At 43.9% G+C, this 22,782-nt stretch overlaps 1 protein-coding gene across 1 annotated transcript in view; it reads left to right on the top strand.

Moving 5' to 3' along the window:
- Window positions 1–22,782, top strand: part of gpr158b (G protein-coupled receptor 158b) — a gene marked incomplete at both ends in the record, with an annotated part of 108,387 nt that overhangs the window by 9,590 nt on the left and 76,015 nt on the right. The window contains one exon of the mRNA XM_084056900.1: window positions 1,523–1,628. Coding sequence (XP_083913026.1) covers window positions 1,523–1,628 — 106 coding nt within the window. The remainder of the gene's footprint in view (window positions 1–1,522; window positions 1,629–22,782) is intronic.

Here is a 22,782-nt window from a genome sequence, read left to right as displayed (position 1 = left end):
TTATGATGGAGGTCCATCGCAGGCTGTAGGCAAGGGAAGGGACAGTCATTTGGTTGATGAATATTTTGCATCCAGAAGTTAATTCTCAACTCTCAACAGTGTGGAATTTACCACAATCAGAGTTGGGATGTGTTCATAACAGAGATAGCAATTTTGGATGGTAACTCGGCAAAGAGTACAGTACAGTATGTCCCTGTCACCTCCATAGATGTTTACATTATCCAGCCTCCAAACTCGGGTTATTATAAAAAAATATATATATATATTTTCAGTTTCCATTCTGGCTGTGGGCCCTAGCACTTTACATAATACTGCACTCATGGGGAACAAAATCTGATACTGAAGATAAAGATGGGGTCTCAAAGGGAGGGGGGGGGTGATGTGCCTCAAAGCCAAACGCAAATTGTGAAAGTGAGCTTTTTTAAGTAAATATTATCTTTTCAGTTTTACCTTTTTTTCAACTCGACTCAGCGAGGAAGGCGCTCAAGAGATTGCAGTTAAATTGCACAGACTTCATAATACATAACCGCATATTTTAACCAGAGAGTGAATCCATCAGTCCATGTTTCACACACACACACACACACACACACACACACACACACACACACACACACACACACACACACACACACACACACACACACACACACACACACACACACACACACACACACACACACACACACACACACATCCTTCAATGTGGCGTCAAGACGCTGAACCCCTAATTGCTCCCGATGCGCAGGTTGGTGCCTTGCATGGTTTCCTCCGCCATCGGAGTATGAATGTGTGTGTGAATGGGTGAATGTAATGCACAATCAATGTAAAGCGCTTTGGATAAAAGCGCTATATAAATGCACCATTTACCATTTACACACACACACACACACACACACACACACACACACACACACACACACACACACACACACACACACACACACACACACACACACACACGCACGCGTTGTGTGTGTGTGTGTGTGTGTGTGTGTGTGTGTGTGTGTGTGTGTGTGTGTGTGTGTGTGTGTGTGTGTGTGTGTGTGTGTGTGCGCGCGCACGCTTGTGTGTATGTGTGTGTGTGTGTGTGTGTGTGTGTGTGTGTGTGTGTGTGTGTGTATAATTTATATTATGTATAACATCTCTCCTAAACTCTCCTGTAATTTCCTCTGACCTCTTTTCTTGTCTCTCTTTCTTTCCTCCCTCCACCCCCTTCCTCTTTTCTGCCTATTTTCCAAACCTCCACACATCTATACTCTTCACTCCTCCTCTACCTCATTCCCTGTGCCTTCCCCTCTTTCACCTCCTTCGCTCCTTTTTTTTCCCTTGCCATTTATCTGTTTTTCTCTCTCTACCTCCCTCTTCCCTGCTTCGTTCCTCAATTACTTACTTGCTTCGTTATTATTCTCATCTTCTCCTGCTCATTTCTTCCTGTCACTCTCTCCCTTGCCCTCTTCTTTCTGCCTCTTCCTCGTGCTCCCCCCGTCCCCTCCTCTGTCCCTGTCCCTGTCCCTGTCAGAGGTGTGGTTCGTGTGGACGTGAACCTCCAGGATGTGGACATTGACCAGTGCTCCAACAGTGGCTGGTTCGCTGGCACCCATCGCTGTAACGTGACCAGCATGGAAGTGAGTCTGTCTTCTGCCCGTATAGTGCACTCTCTGTCCTGTTCTAGTCTTCTAATCATATTATCGTTGTCGTCTTCGCCGACTTGATTGATGCTCAATCCATTCATTTGTCTGTCTGTAAATGTATCAGTCTGTCCATCAATTCCTCCATCCATTTGTTGATATGTCATCATCCCGTTGGAATGAGATTTAAAGATTTTTTTTATTTTGGGGCTTTTATGCCTGTAGGCAGGGTTGCCAGATCTGCTTATTATAATTTCCCCGCATAGCCGATCTACAGGTCCAGGCCTATATGCTTGAGATTTAAAGGGACAGTAATACTTTCACCCTTTTTATTTGTACTTTTAGTTTATTGTTGATGGTTGTCATTATACTGTATGTCTACAGGAATAGCACTATACAATCCCTAAATATACTTCATTGACCGCGGTCCCCTAGGGGTCTGTTTTTGGCCCACACAGATCTACAAGCCCACTCTGTGAGCTTGTAGATCTGCTATTTTCACCAAATGTTCTCCCAGAATAGGGACGCTAGCGTTCATGTGCTTACGTGGACCAAAATGCCTGCTATCTTCATCACTTTGCAGTTCTACAGTAAATGGCCTGAGAAAGACCTGTTGTGCACAATATGTCGATATATCTGGACTACTGTGCCATACTCTTTACAGTGAAATCCTGAGTATTTATTTGACCCTGATTGTTTAAAAATGGGTTTGGGTCACGGGCTGGTCATTGAGGAACCGGAAACCGTTTCCAGAACAGTTTTTTATCAGACTGTCAGAGCTGTTTTGTGGACTTCACATCTGCTATAGAATAACGATACTAGTGGTCTCAACCTTTTAATTTCAAGAACCACCATAACTCTGAGAGTGTAGAAATGGAACCCTGGACCTCACTTTGAGAAGCAGTGAGGTATATGTACAGTATATAGTAATATAGGAATCATTGAAAGGGAACTGTTAAGGAATCTGGTTAAGAGGGAATTGTTAAGGAATCAGAATCATTTAGCAGTGTGTTCATCATGGTGTTGATGGATCCTAGTTGTATTATGTCAGTGTATTAATATGTTTCATTATGTCTGGAGAGGTACAGTATATCATATTTGATCACTCTGCAGTCTTCAGTGCAAGGACTACCGTTAGAATAATCCATAAACAGTGTGTGTGTGTGTGTGTGTGTGTCTGTGTTTGAGAGGGAGTGCCTAAAGATAGCTTGTTAGTGTAGCAAAAACTGTGTGTGTGTACAGCAGGTGTGTGTGCATGGGCTTTTTTTTATGTCTGTTTGTCATGTACAGGGTATGCTCCTTCTCACTGGCATGTAAGCTCTGTTGTCTCTGCATGCGTGTTATCTTCGGAGGCAGTGTGTGCTGCAGCTGGTCCAGGAGAAAGTCGTACAGGCTGGTGACGGCCGTATATGATCCATAATGAATGCAGTGTAATGGATTGCGGCAAGGACACAGTGAATAATTGACCATGCTCTTTGTCCGTAGTGCTTACCCTCTCGTGCATTCTTTCTGCCATATAGGAAAACTATGACAAGAGGGTCTCCATTTGAACTCTTCAACTTGAACACCGCAGCCTCTCTCATTGTTCGCACTTCTTGCCGGAGGTCCTCTCTGGTCTCGCACCTGAGGTGCTTAAATTGTGCTTGCATCATCAGAGTTGGAGGAGTGCACCTGCGAGGACTGGTCTTCTTTTATAATCCTCCAGAGTTATGTATTTTACTAGATACATAGACAGACAGACAGACAGACAGACAGACAGACCTTTGTTGATCCCCGTGGGGAAACACTGTGCCGGTTTGTGCGCATGTCTGTGTGCCAGTGGACCTAAGTGTATTGGTTGTGTGTGTGTGTGTGAGAGAGAGAGTTTTTGTCATCCTGGAGTCAGGACACGGCAGAAAGACCGTTCCGGTCCCAAGGCCATTTTGCAGTCCTTCATTTGAGAACATTCTTTTTTTTTAACATTTATCAGAGCATTTTGACATTTCCAGATTGGTACAGAGCTCATTGCTCTTTTGCCGTCCTCCAATGACTTTGTGGTTTTACAGGAGTTTATTTACGTGGTGTTTTTGGCTGAGCAGGACTAGTCGGCATGAATCAGAGCAATTAAGGCATCACCTCCTCTCAAGCTAGCTTTTCAGCTGTGAAAAGTGTGTGTGTGTGTGTGTGTGTGTGTGCGTGTGCGTGTGCGTGTGCGTGTGCGTGTGCGTGTGCGTGTGCGTGTGCGTGTGCGTGTGCGTGTGCGTGTGCCGTGTGCGTGTGTGTGTGTGTGTAAGACATGAAAAACAGCCTGCAGTGCAATGCTCCGGGCCACATGTCCCACAAACGAGCCGAGAAGATTAATTGCGGAGATGTTTACGAGTGGGTGGTGGACACACACGGACACACATGGACACACACACACACACACACACACGCACGCACGCACACACGCACACACGCACACACGCACACACACACACACACACACACAATACAACTTGTCCCTCATGTATTCATTATACTGTGCTGCATGTATTACATTCGCCGCGGTTTCTCTGGTCATTTGCTTGGTTAACTGTGTGGAGCCGCTGTCTTTGAGGGTTAGTCTGGGGTTGAGCTTGTAGCCTCCTCTCTGGCAGGTGGGCAGAAGGGTACAACAGCGGTGGCAAAAATGGAACTGTGTGGGGAGGAATTAATTGGCATGACGACCAAATGGGGAGGAAAAAAGGGGTAAAAATAATTGGCTACTCTAAAATGTTGGTCAAAAAGTGAATTTTGCTCTGAGAGTTTAAAAACGAAATTGACCCGTAAGGGTCCCTTTTAAAGGTCCTAATGGAACCATTTGGATCCATTTGTACACTTTCTGAGTTACAGACCATTAGGGTTCCTAACTAACACTCATTTATCTGGGGGATCCACTGGAAGCCCCTCTGATTTGATTTGATTTGATTTTATTAGACGTTATACAGGAAAAAACACATGTTACATCATGTTCATCGTAGAAACGTCAAGGATACAGACACAGAAAAGTCTTGCGACTTATTTTCATTATGGTCTTTGGTCTGAGACAAACAACACAGCAACAAAATACATACAGGTACATGTAGACAGTACAGTAAGAAATAAAACAATCAATAGCTACACTACCTACAGCATAAATACATATAATCGCATTGCTAACATAAGTGACCCTACTAATCTGCAACATTTATCCATCAAGACCCCTCAAGGACCCCTGGGGGTCCCCGGACCCCACATTGAGGACCAGCGTGTTAGTAATCTCTCTATGCTGTATTCATACAGATGGATTTAGTTTCCTGTGCCAGTTCCTAAGTGTATTTTCTCTGTTTTCTGTTTTTGTCTACCAACGCAATTGCTCAAGATAGAGCCAGAAAACACATCCAGGATACCCATTAGGGCCATATGATAATTTTGGGCCAGAGAGATACACATCCTTGACCTTGTTCATGAAGGATTTAGCTGGAGTCGGCAGGCATGTACTGTACACAGTAAATTCCTCAGTGTTCATTTAACTCAAAGTGTATAGAAACGGGTCCTTTCCTCCCCACACATTTCCAAATGGGTCTACATGAGTGCATTTCGGATTTAAAATTGGGTGTTAAATGACCACTGAGATTTTTTACTGTGTGGGATATTACTGTTGTAATACTCACTGCTCATATCTAATTTCTGCCAATCATGGCAAGGTTGTGTAAAGAGAGCTGGCAATATCACAGTTATAAATCACAGTTATAAAAATTGACATTATCCAATTAGAGTTATGATGAATTCACTGAAGGTGCTCTTTACCTCCGTACCAAAGAAGATGATACAGTTCTGATACAGGCTGTATCAGAACTAGATTTGCTTATACAATCGTTGTGACTATTTAAATATATACTTGATGGCTTTTTTTTTATAAATCTAAGCTCTGCCTTACTCTTTGCATATACTGTACAATGGTTTCACCAACTACGGGCGACTGATTGTAGAACATTTTGAATGACTACATTAAAGGAATATACTTTATTTTGCTTCTATAATGATATTGTCACGGTTTGAGTCAGGGCAGATTGTAGGACCCAAGTGCAGGAGAGACGGAGGCAGAATAGATTAGATTAAAGGGTTTAAATAACTCAAAAGACAGGGATACAAGGTAAGTGCTGAACTCAAGACAGGATCACACATAACAGTTAACAATGAACTAGCAACCAAACACTGGGAACAGGGAGGTATAAATACACAAGGACTAACTAGACACAGGTGAACACAACTGGACAATCAACACTGGGATAGGCTAACAGGCAAACAAGACAGGTAACAGTGACTAAGCACAACAGGAAACAAGACTACAAAATAAGGTACAAGATTGTAAAGCAAAACCAAACACGGAAACAAGGACAGCAACATTACTTCAGAATAACAGAACATACAAATGGAACGACACCACATAACAGTCCTAATAAGTCTATGACCTTATAAGGGCAGCAAAGGTCCAAGGACTGAGAAATACAGTCAAAGTCCACGGCCCGAGGAGCGGACCGTGACAGTACCTCCCCTCCACGGGACGACTTCCAGGCGTCCCAGAACAGGAACGGGGGGGACAGAGAAACAGGCCAGAACCTCCGGGGGGGGGGGACCGCCGCCAGGGCTCTGGCGCACACCGGCGCAGAGGGCGCAAGCGGCAGAGGACAGAGACAGGACCGGGGGGGGGGATCGAACGCTGCCAGGGCTCTGCGCTGAGGGCATCGGCGCAGAGGGCACAGGCAGGGCAGGAAGAAGAGGCGCGGGTCGAGGCCGGGAAGGCCACCCGGGTCCGGCCGGAACGGCAGGGGAAGTCCGGAATGGCAGGCGAGGAACCGGGGCAGAGAAGAGGGGCTCGAGGCAGGACGGCCGCCGGGAACCAGCCGGAAAGTGGCCGGGGAGGCCCGGACGGCAGGCGAAGAGCCGGGGGGGGCAGGGAACCAAGGCAGATGAGTAGAGGCCCCGGACAGCGGCGACCGGAAAACGGGTCACGAGCGGCCCTGCCGAGACCGTGAACCAGCACAGAAGGACCGGACGCCGCACCTGGATACTGGCGGAGCCCGTCCAGGCTCGGACGTCTCGGCAGGCCGCCCGCCGTTCGTCGATGCTGACCCGGGGCGAAGCAGGAGGCTCCCGGATGCTGGGCAGTGGAGGCTCCCGGAATGCTGGGCAGTGGAGACTCCCGGAATGCTGGGCAGTGGAGGCTCCTGGATGCTGGGCAGCTGGGAGCGTTGGTGGTGTCGAAGGCCAGGACGATGATGCCCCCTCGCCCGGTTCCCCCTGATGATAGCCATGCAAGACCCAACATAAGGATGAAGCCGTCTCGGCACAGGCTGGCACAGGGAACGCGGGGTCAACAGAGGTGCAGGACCGAAGAGAAGCAGAGGCAGACCATGGATTGTCTGCCATGGCAGTTGGTCTACTCGGCTGGCTTCAGACTGGCATGATACTAAAAACTGAGAAAACCTCTCTCCGCTGGGTCCAAATGGCTAGTTCATTCTGGGCGCGTTCGGATATACGCACCGAGAATGTGCCCAGTTTTCTGAGTGCACTGGCGGTGACGTCATAGAGCGCACTGAGTTCTTCTGATTTACGAACGACCAGTAAGGGGCAGCGGTGCGCTTTTCAGCCTGAAGGTAAACAAAAAGTTTATCTGAAAAGCAACATGGCAGAAGCCGGCGCAAACGACATGAGCATCATTTCCCTGGTGACAAACGCAGCAGTTATCGAAAGTATAATTGACAGCGACGAGGATGACAGTGAAGTTGAAAATGTAAGTAACACTTTACATTTAACACGGCCATGAAAATCAACTGTTTATACGGGGAGATAGTTAGCCTTAGCCCGGGGCTAATCTCAGCGTTCCCACAGATGTTGTTGGCACAGTCTGCCAGTGGTGGAGAAAGTACTCCATTTGTTTTACTCTATACTGCAATTACTCTGTTACAAGTAAATGTACTTGAGTAAAAGTACAAACGTATTGGTATCAAAATGTATTTAAAGTACCAAGTTTTGAACTGTATAAAATCACAAAATCTGCAAAGTAACTAGTAACTAAGTGGTCAAATAATAGTAATGGAGTAAAAGTACAATATTTGCATGAGAAGGACTGTAGTAGAAGTAAAAGTATTGGACATTGGAAATACTCAAGTAAAGTACAAAAGCCTCAAAAGTTTACTTAAGTGCAGTACTTGAGTACATGTACTTAGTTACTTTCCATCACTGCAGTCTGCAGAGCATAATACACAGTTACACACACACACACACACACACACACACACACACACACACACACACACACACACACACACACACACACACACACACACACACACACACACACAATATTGTCACTGCATACACTTGTATGAGTGAGTGACAAATACATTGAATCTGGCTATAAGATATAAGATTATGCAATTTTCTCTGTAGGACCAGGATTTGAGGATGGACCGACATCTCCTGCAAATGATGGCAGGATTGGCAGACCCTGTACAACGCCAACTACAAGCAAGAGTAAAGATCCGTGATTATGCAGAGAAGACCGTACCGCTGTACCTGGACGACGCTTTCAGGGAGCACTTCAGGATGACACGCACAACATTCAGCATCCTAACAGGTCCTTAATATGTCATTTTATAATGTGATTTACTGTCTTAATGTTCTTAATGTTGTGTAAAGCACTGGTTCTCAAACCTTTTCATGTCAAGGACCTGCAAATAGACACATATTAGCCTGCGGACCCCCATTTGAAAAGATATGTCAGAGACCCCTGTAACCCAGGTTTAAAATGCTGTGTGTGTGTGTGTGTGTGTGTCACTGCTGACACGCACGCACACACACACACACACACACACACACACACACACACACACACACACACACACACACACACACACACACAGTCTCAGCAATCAATGAAGTCACCGATCAGCCACCCCAGTGATTGACTACCAGCCAGCCACACCCTAGTACAAAATGGTGTCAGTCTGCAGTAGTGAGTGAGGTGCACATCACTCTGGAGCTGTTGCAGGTCTGTACCATATTCTAAAATCCCAGCAACATTTATCATTGACCAAATGACTAAACCCAATTATAATATGGCTTTTAGATTTCTACTACCCACACCTGATTGAACTGGCTGGCTGTGTGAAACTGACTGAGATTGAATTGTTGAGTGACAGTGTTCCAAATGTTTGTTGTTTGAAATGTTTGTTCCGATTTGATTGTTGTTTTGGTTTCTCATGTCATAAGAGAAGATATTTTTTATGGTTATAGCAGTGAATCTCAACCATTTTAATTTCAAGGACCCCAGTTTGATATGATATGCATCAGGCTATGGACCCCATTTGATACCATTTTGTTCTCTGGAACCCCCAATCTACACCGTAGTATCATTAGTGTTAATATAACTCTGAGAGTGTCGGTCCATTTGGTTCCATCTGTACACTCTCAGAGTTACAGACCCATAAATGGTCCAATTGGTTCCTACTTCTAAACTATTAACCTTTTGGCTGGGGATCCCCTGGAAGCCCCTCAAGGACCCCTGGGGGTCCACGGACCCTACTTTGAGAGCCACTGGTGTAAAGCACTTTGACTTGCCTTGTTGAAATGTGCTCTAAAACTAAATTTGCCTTGCTTTGCTTAACAGAGGAAATTGCAGAGGACCTCACCAACCAACATGGAGCTGGGCGAGCATCCATTCCAGCTTCCAAGCAGATACTGATTGTTTTGTGGCTATTGGGTAACCAGTGCTCATTCAGGTAACTTAGCCTAGTGACATTATTATACCTTCATTAGCTACATTAATAGCCAATTCAGGCCATTAACTACACACAAAGTAGTGCATTTTGTATTAGAGATACATATTTACAATATACATATATACAATACAGATTAACACATACAAATATTAATTTCTTCTCGGCAGGGACATCAGTGACCGATTCGGCGTCACAAAATCAACAGTAGAAACCTGCTTCCAGAGAGTCATGAAAGCACTATCTCGTCTCTCAAAGACTGTCATATTATGGCCTACTGGGGCAAGGATAGCAGAGGTCACAAAGGGATTCAGTAAGCTGTATAACTTTCCCAGAGTAATTGGCGCCATTGATGGGACCCATATCCCAATCAAGGCTCCCCTTGAGTACCCAGAGACATACGTAAATAGGAAGGGTTTCCACGGCATCCACCTGCAAGCAGTCTGTGACCACAGCCTGTTCTTCACAGACTGCTTCAGTGGATATCCTGCTTCCGTCATGGCCACCTGTCCCAAGTTCAGCGACGCTACAATTTGGCTTTGTCAGGCACCAGGACAGCCATTGAAAGGTTTGTAATAGATATATATATATATATATATATATATATATATATATATATATATATATATATATATATATATATATATATATATATATATATATATATATATATATATATATATATATATATATATATATAGCGCCACCAGTTTTTCATGCTGGTTGGTTCAGCAATAATTTGTGGTGTGATTGTGCCAGTTTACTGACTATTATTATAAAGGATGGTGTTTGTGGTATACATTAACATGCTAAAAGCTGAATGGCTATCACTACAATCCTGCAGGCCTCATACCTTGGACACAGTACACTTCTAACATGACTACCACTGTGTTGTTAGTTTCTGCATACACAGCAACTTATGGTTGTCCTTCATTGTGCCATACAGAGCTTTTGCACTCCTAAAAGGACGCTTTCGCCGCCTGAAGTACCTTGATATGAACAGGATTGATCTGATCCCGTTGTGTATCATGGCCTGCTGCGTGCTCCACAACCTGTGTCTAGCCTATGAGGAGGACGTGGAGGACATGATCCAGGTATGCCATAACTACTGACTCTGTTGATAATTTACATGACAGGAGTCACAAATAGGGGAGATTAGGTTAACAGGATGGGTTAACCATGTCATTTGGCAGCAGTTTTATGGAAAACAGGACAGTGTCCTTTAAAAGTAAACATCCCTTTTACAAATGCAATCCTAACAAAAATAAACTTCACAGGCTGGGCAGGACGACCTACAGGAGGACCCATCACAGGAGGAAGTGCATCATGACCAGGACCGGGTGCTGTCAGTTGCAGAGCTGCATCAGGACCAGGACCGGTTGCAGACAGTTGGTGCTCAGAAGAGGAACTACATCGCCTCCATACTCACTCCAGAGTTATAATTTAACTACAGTGTCACACAACAGTAGCAAAAACGGCCGTTCTACAAGCTCACAATGCTCATTGTGAGCTTCTGTGACTGGATGAATGCATTTCACATTTTAAGACCTTGAACGCAACTGTCATTTTTTTTATTTGAGCTAAAAAGCATTATTTTACACTTTGGCTATTCAAGAATAGCAGATATACAAGCTCATAGCGCGGCTACGAGTTTGTAGATCTGCTATTTTTTTAAATCGTGAATGTGTAAAACTTTCAATATTATGTGTGTGTACACATACATACATACATACACTCTTTTCAATCAATTTAGTTTTTTACTCAAATCTGTACTTCCAGGGTTGCTGGAACTAACATTTTGAGATGGGGGGGGGGTCGGCGGCCAAATACATATCATTTTGGGGGCACCACTGATATAGAAACACACGTTTTTCTGAATAGTGTTTTTAGAAGTCATTTGTAGAAGTCTTGATTCAGGTATTGATGGGTTAAAGGTAGGGTACATGATTTTCTTTGGCTAAAATAAGTGTTAAATAGCTCTATTCTGATATAGAGCAGCAGTCACCTAAGGATGACAGGATTTGTCTGGGGGCATGCTGCTCCTGCTCATTGCTCTCTTTGAAGAGCACAGTGAACTTCTCTTCATCCAGAATGACCAAAAAGTCTTTTGGGAGCTGTTAGCTAGAGAAATGGCTAGCAAAGGCTAGAGCTTACGGGCACACAATGCAGCAACAAATGGAAAGGGATGCTGAAGGTGTATAAGGAGTGCTTATTGAGCAGAGCTACATGCCCATATTATGCTACGCTCGATGCTCTGCTGCACAAATTCCCCAACATCAATCTCCTGTCAACAGCCAGTAGCACAAGTAAAACAAGACGCTGGCTCTATATCAGAATATAGAGCTATTAAACACGTATTTTAACCAAAGACAATCACGTACCCTATTCTATAGTGCTATTCTGATTGTACTCATTTCTAGTGTTTGTTCAGGGGTCTACAACTCTTATTAAACAGAAAATGCATTTAAGCCGATTTTATGCAATCGGAATAGAGATCTCTTTCAGGATACAGATTAAAAAGTGAAATTGGAAGTTATGACAAAGACATCAGCAGACAAAATTGGAAGTGTGGAAAAACGTCAAGCTGATAAATAGATGCCAGAAAGTGGTAGTCTGTGTTGGTTTTCTAAATATGTAACTAATGAAAAGTATTAAGAGCATGGGACTAAATGACTGCATACAAGGTTGTCTGAGGTTTCACCCGACAGTGATGATGAATGTAAAATGTGAATAACGTGTACATTTAAAATAAACTGGTTCTGAAGTTTACATTTCTTTCAAATATTTATTTGCATTTAAGTGCCATAACACAAATAATTTAACACAAAATGTATATATTATATTTATAAAGTAAACTGTTGAAATATCTATTTGCAAGTTCTTTTAACATAAATACAATAACAAATGTATGTAAAACAAAATGTATATATTAAATTCATCAACCTTCCGAACTCAAATGCATATGGTCAAACGCAATAACTCAAACTTATGTAAAACAATGTATATATTAAATTCATCAAATTCATCAATCTTCCCAACTCATGCATATGGTCACATGCAATAACACAAACCTATGTAAAACAATGTATAAATTAAATGAATCAATCTTCCCAACTCATAAATATGGTCAAATGCAATAACACAAACTTATGTAAAACAAAATGTATATATTAAATTCATCATCCCAACTGAAATGCACATGGTCAAAGCAAATCAAGGCGCAATTTATTAAAGAGTAAAGGATCCCCACCTCAGTTTACAAATGGAACCCTGAAGGTATTTATTCAATGGGAGAAACTACACTCAAAGTTACAAATGGATAAATTAAATGACCTCGGAGGAGTTAAACGATACAGATGGATGAAATTTAAAACAAAGTGGTTTGAGTGAAGAACAGAAGCTGCTGTCTGAACCCAAGAAATGAATTCAGTTAAGTTAGGAGTTAACTCCCTCTCTCTATTTTATGTGGTGCTCTCGCCCTCTTCTGTGTGGTATATGTGTCTCATTTCCTTTCTCGCCCTCTCTCTCTCCCTCACTCATTCTGACCCTCAGTGTACGCCTCTCTACACCTCTCTCTCGCTCCCCCACACTGTGTGTGTGTGTGTGTGTGTGTGTGTGTGCGTGCGTGCGTGCGTGCGTGCGTGCGTGTGTGTGTGTGTGTAAAGTATAAGTGCTCTATTCCTCTTCTCTCTTATGTCTCTTATGACCATTCTCACTTTTTTAGATATTCTAAAATGTGGTTCTGCTGTTGCAGTATTTGTCTCAACAAGCCCATTTTCTCTATGTGGCGCTCTGCTGCCTCTTCTGCCCTCCTCTGTGTAGCTGCCTCTCTTTCCTTTGATTCCATTCTGTACTCTTGTACCCAAGTCGGCTCCTCTATATTTTTTCTTTTACATTTTCGTTTTTTGTGTCTCTCTTGCTCATCTGGTCCTGGTGGTGGTGGGATGGTAGAGGGTGAAGGTAGGACAGTGGTGGTGGATGGTGGTAGGGTGGTGTTGGAACTGGAAGGAGAGTTGGGCAGAGGTCTAGGGATGGTGGCTGGTGGCTTAAAGCCACTTGAGCTACTGGCTGTTGACAGGGGATTGATGTTGGGGAATTTGTGCAGCAGGGCATCGAGAGGAGCATAATATGGACATGTAGCCCTGCCAGCACCAGAGCGCTTATTATGTGCCAATGTCTCCTTATACGACTTCAGCATCCCTTTCCACTTGTTACTGCATTGAGTCCCCGTCAGCTCGTAGCCTTTGCCGGCCATTTCCCTGGCTAACAACTCCCAAGCCTTTTTTTTTGTCATCCTGGATGAGCTGAAGTTCTCTCTATGCTCTTCATAGAGAGCAATGAGGAGCAGGATAGGAGCTTGCCCCCAGACAAATCCAGTCTTGTCATCCTCGACCTCAGCTGACTGCTGCTGACTGGACTGTACTGAGGGCTCAGTGCTGGACTCAGTGGACTGTGATCCTCCTGGCTCTAAATGAATGAATACAATCATAAAAATGATAATTATTAAGGGTAATTGGGGGGGGGGGGGGGGGGGGTAGAGTGCATGTTTAGAATAGAGTCAAACTGAACCAAAGTGTTCCAGCAGGACGACTAGCTGTAACGTTATTGAGTTATAAACTATTATAATAGCAGTGGTTCTCAAAGTGGGGTCCAGGGACCCCCAGAGGTCCTTGGGGGGGTTCCCAGTAAAATGAAGAACAGTTTAATTTCACCAGCTAGAAGTTAGCCCAGTGAGAATGTATAAGAATGACACATTATAGGTTTCACTCTCTCCACTGTTATGTCCCCACCTACAGTACAGTAGGCCTATAGACAACGATAATATTCTCTTATGGGGGTCCTAGCACAATATTTCAAACGGGGCCCGTGGCCTGAATAAACAATGTACAAACATGAGCCCAGGTAAATAGACACTTGTATGGTGATGTACTAAAAACTTGCCATAGCTAGCTTTCTCTTACAACAGTTCTATTGACAGTAAATACTCGTTTAACTAACGTTGCCAAAGTTTAACGGTAATTTAATTCATAACATTAGCTTGCTTATCTTCTGTTTGTTGGTGACTGTTTTGTGCGTGCTGTATAATTGTGCTCAAAGGACCATACAAGCCGCAAACAGTACATTTTGCAATGATTTCGTCCGCCATTTTTCACCGCTGGAGAGCGCTCGAGACCTACAACGCACTGGAAAAACCAGCTTGAGAGGTAGGGTCGCTCAGTGCGAGCACTCAGTGCACTGGGGCGCAGCGCACTCAATTTTCGAACGACACCGCACCAAGTGCACTCAATAAACGAACGCCCAGAGGGAAAACCAGTGCGCTCAGTGCGCTCAGTGCTGTATTTTCGAACGCGCCCTCTGTCACGGTTTGAGTCAGGGCAGATTGTAGGACCCAAGTGCAGGAGAGACGGAGGCAGAATAGATTAGATTAAAGGGTTTAAATAACTCAAAAGACAGGGATACAAGGTAAGTGCTGAACTCAAGACAGGATCACACATAACAGTTAACAATGAACTAGCAACCAAAAACTGGGAACAGGGAGGTATAAATACACAAGGACTAACTAGACACAGGTGAACACAACTGGACAATCAACACTGGGATAGGCTAACAGGCAAACAAGACAGGTAACAGTGACTAAGCACAACAGGAAACAAGACTACAAAATAAGGTACAAGATTGTAAAGCAAAACCAAACACGGAAACAAGGACAGCAACATTACTTCAGAATAACAGAACATACAAATGGAACGACACCACATAACAGTCCTAATAAGTCTATGACCTTATAAGGGCAGCAAAGGTCCAAGGACTGAGAAATACAGTCAAAGTCCACGGCCCGAGGAGCGGACCGTGACAGATATACTGTACCTTTTTAAGAGGTAAAGAACTGACATTTTAAACATTTTCCTTTTCTTTTCTGAGTTTCTTTTTTTCCTTTGGCAGCATAAAGCTTAGTTTTTCTCTTTATTTCTAAACATTTTGACAATTATTTTCTCCCTTTCTCTCAATTTAGTCGTTATGCCAATGAACCCAATGAACCCTCCACACACATTTCTTTTTCTCTTTTTGATGTTTATTTATTATTCTTTTGTCCATTTTAAGCCTTAATTGGCAGCAACAGTGGAGAGAGAGGCAGGAAGTGTGGCGAGAGAGTAGGGGAATAACTTTCAGCAAATGGTCCGGCCAGCCCGGGAATCAAACCAGGGACTTGCGTCCTAACCACTTGGCTGACAATGATCGCCCTCCCCGGCCGGCTTCTATCCCCAAACAGGGACAATTTTGTTTGTAGAGGCTCGGCGAGCCGGATGGACCACGGTGGGTTCGAACCCCTAGACTCCATGATGGTGTACTGACAGGTACTTTACTCCTATGCAACCTGAGCACCTTGAAATGCATTCTATAAATACAGAATCCTTATCATCCTCTCATCGACAAATATGACCACATTACATACCTGTGTTATATCTATTCCATCTTACAATTTACTACGGTCGCTTTTCTTGAACACACAAAATTCAATATGAGTCTAATAGCGCACCTGTCGGTGACTGGATAGTAGTGTATTGACCACATAACCGCAATGTCCCAGGTTCGATTCTGGCTGGAGACCTCGCTAGGAAAAATATTGCCTAGGGCGCCAAATTGCCTAGCACCGGCCCTGATTTAGTGCACATCCTTATCCAGAGTGACTTGCAAAGCACAAGGTTGGAGTTGCTCTGTAAGTGCCATGAACTTTAGTCAATCAACAAAATAAGGGGTCAAGGAGTGCTAGAACACAAGTAGGCTATGTGCTACAAAGTAACTATTGTAGGATGGCCACTAAAGGTACAAACTGATACGGGCTCAAGCCCATGACCCACCTATTAGGCTATTATTACCAACTCACTTTACTAGTTTGGGATGGCTCAGGGTAGAAGACAGGATAAAGCTAAATTTTCTTAACCCTGTCTTCTACAGGGTTAAGATACTCAGTATTGGTCTAACTATATTTTTTCCATAGTGTGACACCCACATTGACAACACCAGAGGGCACGCCTACGATCTGGTAATCCCCAGATTCAACACAAACATGTTCATTTTACTACTCTGCCACCAAAATGTGGAATGCCCTGACGTCATCCATTAAAAGTTGTGAAACACTGTCTTGAAAAAGCAAATGTCAGAAAATTACAAGTGGAGATAGATATTAAATCCCCTTGACATGAGGGGATAGGCTGCCCCGTTTTTCTTTTTTCCCCTCCTAAATATAAATAACTATAAATATAACCATGTGTATTTCTTGTTGCAATTGATGCATTGAATACATAGGTCCACAATGGAAACAAGTCCCCAGGACTTTTTTGTGTTATCCCTTTGTGTTACTGTACCTCCGTGCTGTTTTGCTCTTTGACTAATAATATATTCAATCAGTCAGTCAATCAATCAATCAATCAATCAATCAATCAATCAATCAATCAATCAAACAATCAATCAATTAAAACAAAGTAACTACTGTAGAATAGCCAGAAGAGCTTCAAAGTAACTACTGTAGGATAGTCACTATAGAGGTACAAAGTCATTAGGCTAGTTTATTGAACGTTGGGCATGATGACATTACATTCTTCTTTTGTAATTGCCTGTACAAAAGGTCGCTGTAGTTGTGAATGCAGACATCTGTGAGCGGCTGTCTGATAGACTGATACTAGACGACAGTATCAGCTTATGACAGAGCTGTCCGACCTCGTCAGACGGCTTCCCTGTCTCTGGTCTTTCCCAGAGTGAAACCTGATTTATACTTTATCATAAAATGCCATCTACTGTACAAGATTATAACGTGTTGCATCACGGCCTGTTTGGCGATCTTCTATTTTCTCTGCTTGACACCATTGTACAATGAATAATTCATGAAGCATAACACCTATCAAGGACAGAGCCCTCTGCTACTCAGAACATCTGGCTGATTATTGTCTCAGCCAGGGCGAGACTATGTTTTCGCCCCTGTCCGTCCTTCCCTTTGTCCGTGTGTCCGCCCGTCTGTGTACAGCTAATCTCCGGCACCATTGGCCCGATTGGCGTGAAGGAGGCCAGAGCAGAACCTCTGCCCCACATTTTTCACCTCCGCCTGTTATAGCGCCACCAGGAGACTCATTTTTGCCCTATAACTCTTGAACCATATGTCATACAATCAAAATACATAAACAAAAATGTATACATGAATTAATTAATTAAAATCCCCTTGGATTTCTTGGATCATTACGGAACTTCCCAAATATGCCACACCCATTGCCACCTGACAAGTTTTCTGCCATGTTGCGTTTTCTTTGCAAAACACAGTTTTTGCTACTACTCTTACAGATTTTGTCCAAACCTCACTTAATTTCTCTGTAGTCATGTGATTTTGATGAACCAAACTACGATGAACCATGATCTGACATGTATCTCCCAGAGTTTTGGGATACTATTCCGATTGACTATGATTGGCTTTAAAAATTTGCTCGAGGGGCCTGTTTTGCACGACATGCTACTGTACAAGCACCGCTGGACTGATCGGTGGGACACTTTGCACGCACACTCCCAGTAGGCCAAGGAAGAATCTCCACCCAATTCTTTTTTCAAATCGGCCAGTTATAGCGCCACGCCATGAAACAGATTTTTGCGAAACACCGTTTTTGTTACTACTCCTACAGATTTTGTCCAAACCTCCCACAAATCGGAATACATTATCTCTAGTCATGTGAGCAAGACGTATCTGTCACATTTATCATATTCCATTCTGACTGACTATGACCTGTGCTCAGACAGACAAGCACACTTTTCTAGTTTGATCTCTTTCTCTCTTTCATGTTAACGGATGAGTCATTGCTACCATTATCTTTGGCTCCGCAGGGTTTGGAATCCATGGTAACCACGCTCCAGGTTGTCACATCTCACAATCGCAGATAAATCTCAGTCGGCCTTGCTGAGGTCCCCTTTGGTACCAGAGGAAAGCAGTCATCAGAGATGTAATCAATACTCTGATGTACTGTGTTTGCCCAGAGCCGGGTTTAATACACCATTTGTTCTCCTTTTTCATGTCAAGGATCCCCAAATTAGTATGTATTTGGCTGCGGACCCCCATCGGAAAATATTATGAGCCAGGGACCTCCATGCAAGATTTGTGCAGTTAAAATGTTTCAAAAATGTTCCAAATGTTTCACTTTTCTTTTTTGTTGTTGAAAATAGCAGATCTACAGCTGCTTGTGATGCGACACGTTGTGAGCTTGTAGATCCACTATTTACAAATTGCCAATGAATATATGGTTAAAGTGGTAAAGTTTTTGATGCTATATTAACTAATTTAGCTGGGGACCCCCTGGAACCCCTGGAGAACTTTGAGAGCCACTGTAAGCTAGCATTAATCATAACCACTATCACATTAATGATATGAGAAGATGAATGCATAACAAATACAATTAACACCATTGTTAGCGGTATTGGTGAAGTGTAAACCTTTTGTGTCCCATTGTTGGGTGCCAGTACATTACAACGTGATGACTCATCATGTTGTAATTTGCAATGTTAAACCCACAATCAATCCTCCAGTTCAAGGCAACACAGAAAGGGGGGAACTTTTTTCTTATTTCCACACAACTCCTTTATGCTATATTAATGACATAGTTAAATATTGAAAATGGGTGGATTTCCCCTTTAACTTATGACTTCAAAAGCCTGTATCTCGGCTCCTGAAAAATGGTTAAAAATCCTGGCACTCAGTGTACTCTGTTTTTAAAAAAACCTGGCACCCAATGTGTTAAGAACCAAATGTGGGTCTGTAATTTCAAGAGTGAACAAATGGAACCAATTCACGATATCAGACACCTTTGATGCGCACAAATCAAGGCTGTACACACCCTTTCGTGAATCCCACTTTGGTCTTTTGTGGAATGGTTAATGTGAAAACTATACCAGTGAAAGATTATATCAAAATTACTTTTGTTTAAATTAACACTGAGGATTTAGATTGGGGTCCCAGGGATAAACATCATATCAAATGTTGGTCCATGGGCTAATGCATATCAAACTGGGGTTCCTTGAAATTAAAAAGGTGTAAAATCACTGTTCTATGGTAGCCTATATCGGTTTAGTAAATAATGCACGTGTGGACCTTGGAATGAACGGCTGATCTTATTCTGTTGAGTAAACCTGTTTTCTATCTAACTATATAAATGGCGAGCAACTTCCGTGCCCTCGGTGTCCACACCCCACAGCTCTGTTATCGACTAAACACAACACCGTCACACCACATGTCGCCAACACTGTCGCCACGGCGGGCGGCCTGAATTTACGTTTCGCGTAGGGCACCTGCCATGCCTCACTACACCGTTCCCACCTCGCAACATAATTAATTCTACTCACCAAATGTCGGACACAACGGAAGTGGAAGCAGCTTCCTACCGCTTACCGTGCGTACCACCGAGGCCAACACAACACGACGGCCCGCCATTGAAAATCCCCAAAACAACAAGAGCACGTTGCTCTGCTCTGCTCCACACACCAGGCTAGGTTCATGACACCAAAGGATTAGCCAGTGATGTCATCATTACTGGTCAACACACCAGGCTAGGTTCATGACAGCAAAGGATTCGACAGTGATGTCATCATTATGCAACCCGGAAGTACACATCGCCGGCATTGGGATGCCAGGTTGGGATGCCACGCCAGAAACAAGCAAGAACCTGCATGATTTTTTTTTTGGATTTTTTTTTTTTTTTTTTTTTTTTACCGTTTGGAGATTTTCATCCGACGACTTTGGCGCGGACCACCAGGGGGTCCGCGGACCCCCTGAAACATAAAAAATATTATTTCTTCCCAATTTTTTTCTCAATTTTTTTACTTTTACATTACAACTTTTTTTTTTTTTTTTTTTTTTTTCCAAATGTTCATCCCATATATACACGCGCCCACGCTGGGCACCGTGCGCGGCTGGGGGTTTCGGGCGGCCGTAGGCCGCCCGGACCTCTAGTTAATAATATATGGATGTCCGATGAAAGCGCGTGGCCATTCCCTCATGTTAAAAGTTGGAATTTTATACACAACACTATAAATTATTTCTTCTGCGATCTAACATGTTGAGATCATTATGTCACAAGTCTCAAACATCGCCGCTTATATCCTGGCGGCCCCATTATTTTGAAACAGTTCACAGTAAAATCTCCATTGATATATATTTGGGGGGGAAATGGGCTGTGGAGAGATTGCATGAGGCTCATTGCTTCCCTAAAGTATAAGCGCACCCTCTGGCACTCATCTCTTTCTCTTGCAAACAGAAAAGATACAGTAATAACAAGATAGTTTCCTGTAATGTGATGGAACATCATGTACTCCGGAGTCAGTCCTAGGTGCTGTCAAAACCGCTCCCTGCTTGCTCTCGTCATTGTTCTGATTAATGGCTCAAAGATGCTGGCTTTGTAATGAGGCAGCTCAGTCTGAGAGGTGTAATCTCTAAGTTGTTTGTTCTCCAGCCGTTATACAACATACTCTAGTATTCTAAGGCAGGCGTTTTGATGAAACACCAGGAAATTTGCTATGCAAATGAATGTGTTGTGTTCAATTAGCTTGTATCTGTTGTAGCCTCCATCCCAGTCTCATAAAAGTGATACTGTAGGTTCACATTTTGAATCAGGGGTGAAACAGTTAATTGAACTAATCAATTTATAATCTCAACCAGGCCAAAGGCGTGGCCGAGACTATGTTTTGCACCCTATCCGTCTGTCCCTCCGTCCCTCCGTCCGTCCGTGTGTGTGTGTGTGTGCGTGTGTGTGTGTGTGTGTGTGTGTGTGTGTGTGTGTGTGTGTGTGTGTGTGTGTGTGTTTGTCGGATGGAATATATATGTTACAGGTAGATTGGCATTCCAGGGAGATTGGAAAAGAAGCGCTTATTTTCACCGCCCGTACGCCCCCAGGCAATTCTGTAGAACCAACGCTAGAGGGCAATAAAAGCCAGACATGAGTCCCACACCACACACGCACGCATGCACACGCGCACAAACGAGCACGCACACATGCATGCGCGCACACACGCATGCGCGCACACACACACACACACACACACACACACACACACACACACACACACACACACACACACACACACACACAAGCGCGAAGCACAACGGGGCGAGCCTGAGGGGGCGGGGGAGGGCTGGCGGGATATGTTAGTGCAGCGAGTGGCAGTTGGGGCAAACCATAGAGGGGCAAACGCAGTCCCCTCAACATCATTTACGATTCTGTGCCTATCGGTACTTAACTCGGACGGCGCTTAGTCGACTAGCAGACCATCGGCTGGTCGTCGCGGGCACTCGCGCCTGGAGGCGCTCGGGCGCGACTCCTTCGCCTCAAGGTCTGCTTAGTCGGCGCGCCTCCGTCATGGTCCAAAACTATACTTTATCGGCGAAAAAAAGTAGTGTTTGAAAAAGTAATGTCCCAAGCGGGAGTCAAACCCAGACTCCCAGTGGTAGGGCATGGGGAGTCCAATGATTATCGAAGTGCGCCACTGAGGCTGGTATGTATGTATATCCATGTTGTTGTCGTCGCCGTCCTCGCATCGCAGCCCCGCCCCGAGCCTAAAAACAAGCGCTCCACTTCCAATATCCCTGGAATGCCAATCTACCTGTGACATATACACAATGCTTGTGTGACACCATCATGACAAAGTAAAATATGGGGCTTAAAACAGTCACTTTGATTTAGTAGAAAATAAATTAGAAATGTTTACGTATTGATTTGTATAAATGTGCTTCAATATTATACAATTAATTAAAAAAGTAATTGACTAATCGCTAAGAAAATGTCCAATAAGTTCCAGCCTTATTTTGAATAGGTCCAGTTGCTTATTACCACCACAGGGCCAGCGGTCATATGTAAATGTGATGCGGTTTGCGAGGTGTCCCGCCCACCTGCCGTGCATGGCATTCTGAGCCGCACTTGGCCCTTCGTCTGGCTTTGCCCAGATACAGTGTAGCATCGGAGGAAGGTAGAATGCATTTAAGTCACCAATGAAGCAAAACACAAGGCTTCATGCATTATGGATAGGCAGTGGTAAGGGAAGCAGCGCTTACATAAGGAATCGCTGCTTATATAATTAGTGGAAGACTTGAGAATGCTTGCAGCTCTTTGGTTTAGCGTGTGCCTTTTTGTAGGCTATGTATTTTTCTGCATGCTTCAAGGCATCTGCGCATGTGTACCATATGCGGGTATGGATGTGCCTCTGTGTGCATTTGTGTGTGTGTGTGTGTGTGTGTGTGTGTGTGTGTGTGTGTGTGTGTGTGTGTGTGTGTGTGTGTGTGTGTGTGTGTGTGTGTGTGTGCGTGCGTGCGTGTGTGCGTGTGCGTGTATGTGCGTGTATGTGCGCATACGTGCGTGCGTGTGTGC

Source organism: Gymnoscopelus microlampas (assembly GCF_963454915.1).
Source record: "Gymnoscopelus microlampas genome assembly, chromosome: 5".
NCBI classification, from domain to species: Eukaryota; Metazoa; Chordata; class Actinopteri; order Myctophiformes; family Myctophidae; genus Gymnoscopelus; species Gymnoscopelus microlampas.
This window is presented reverse-complemented; position numbering and strand designations above follow the sequence as displayed.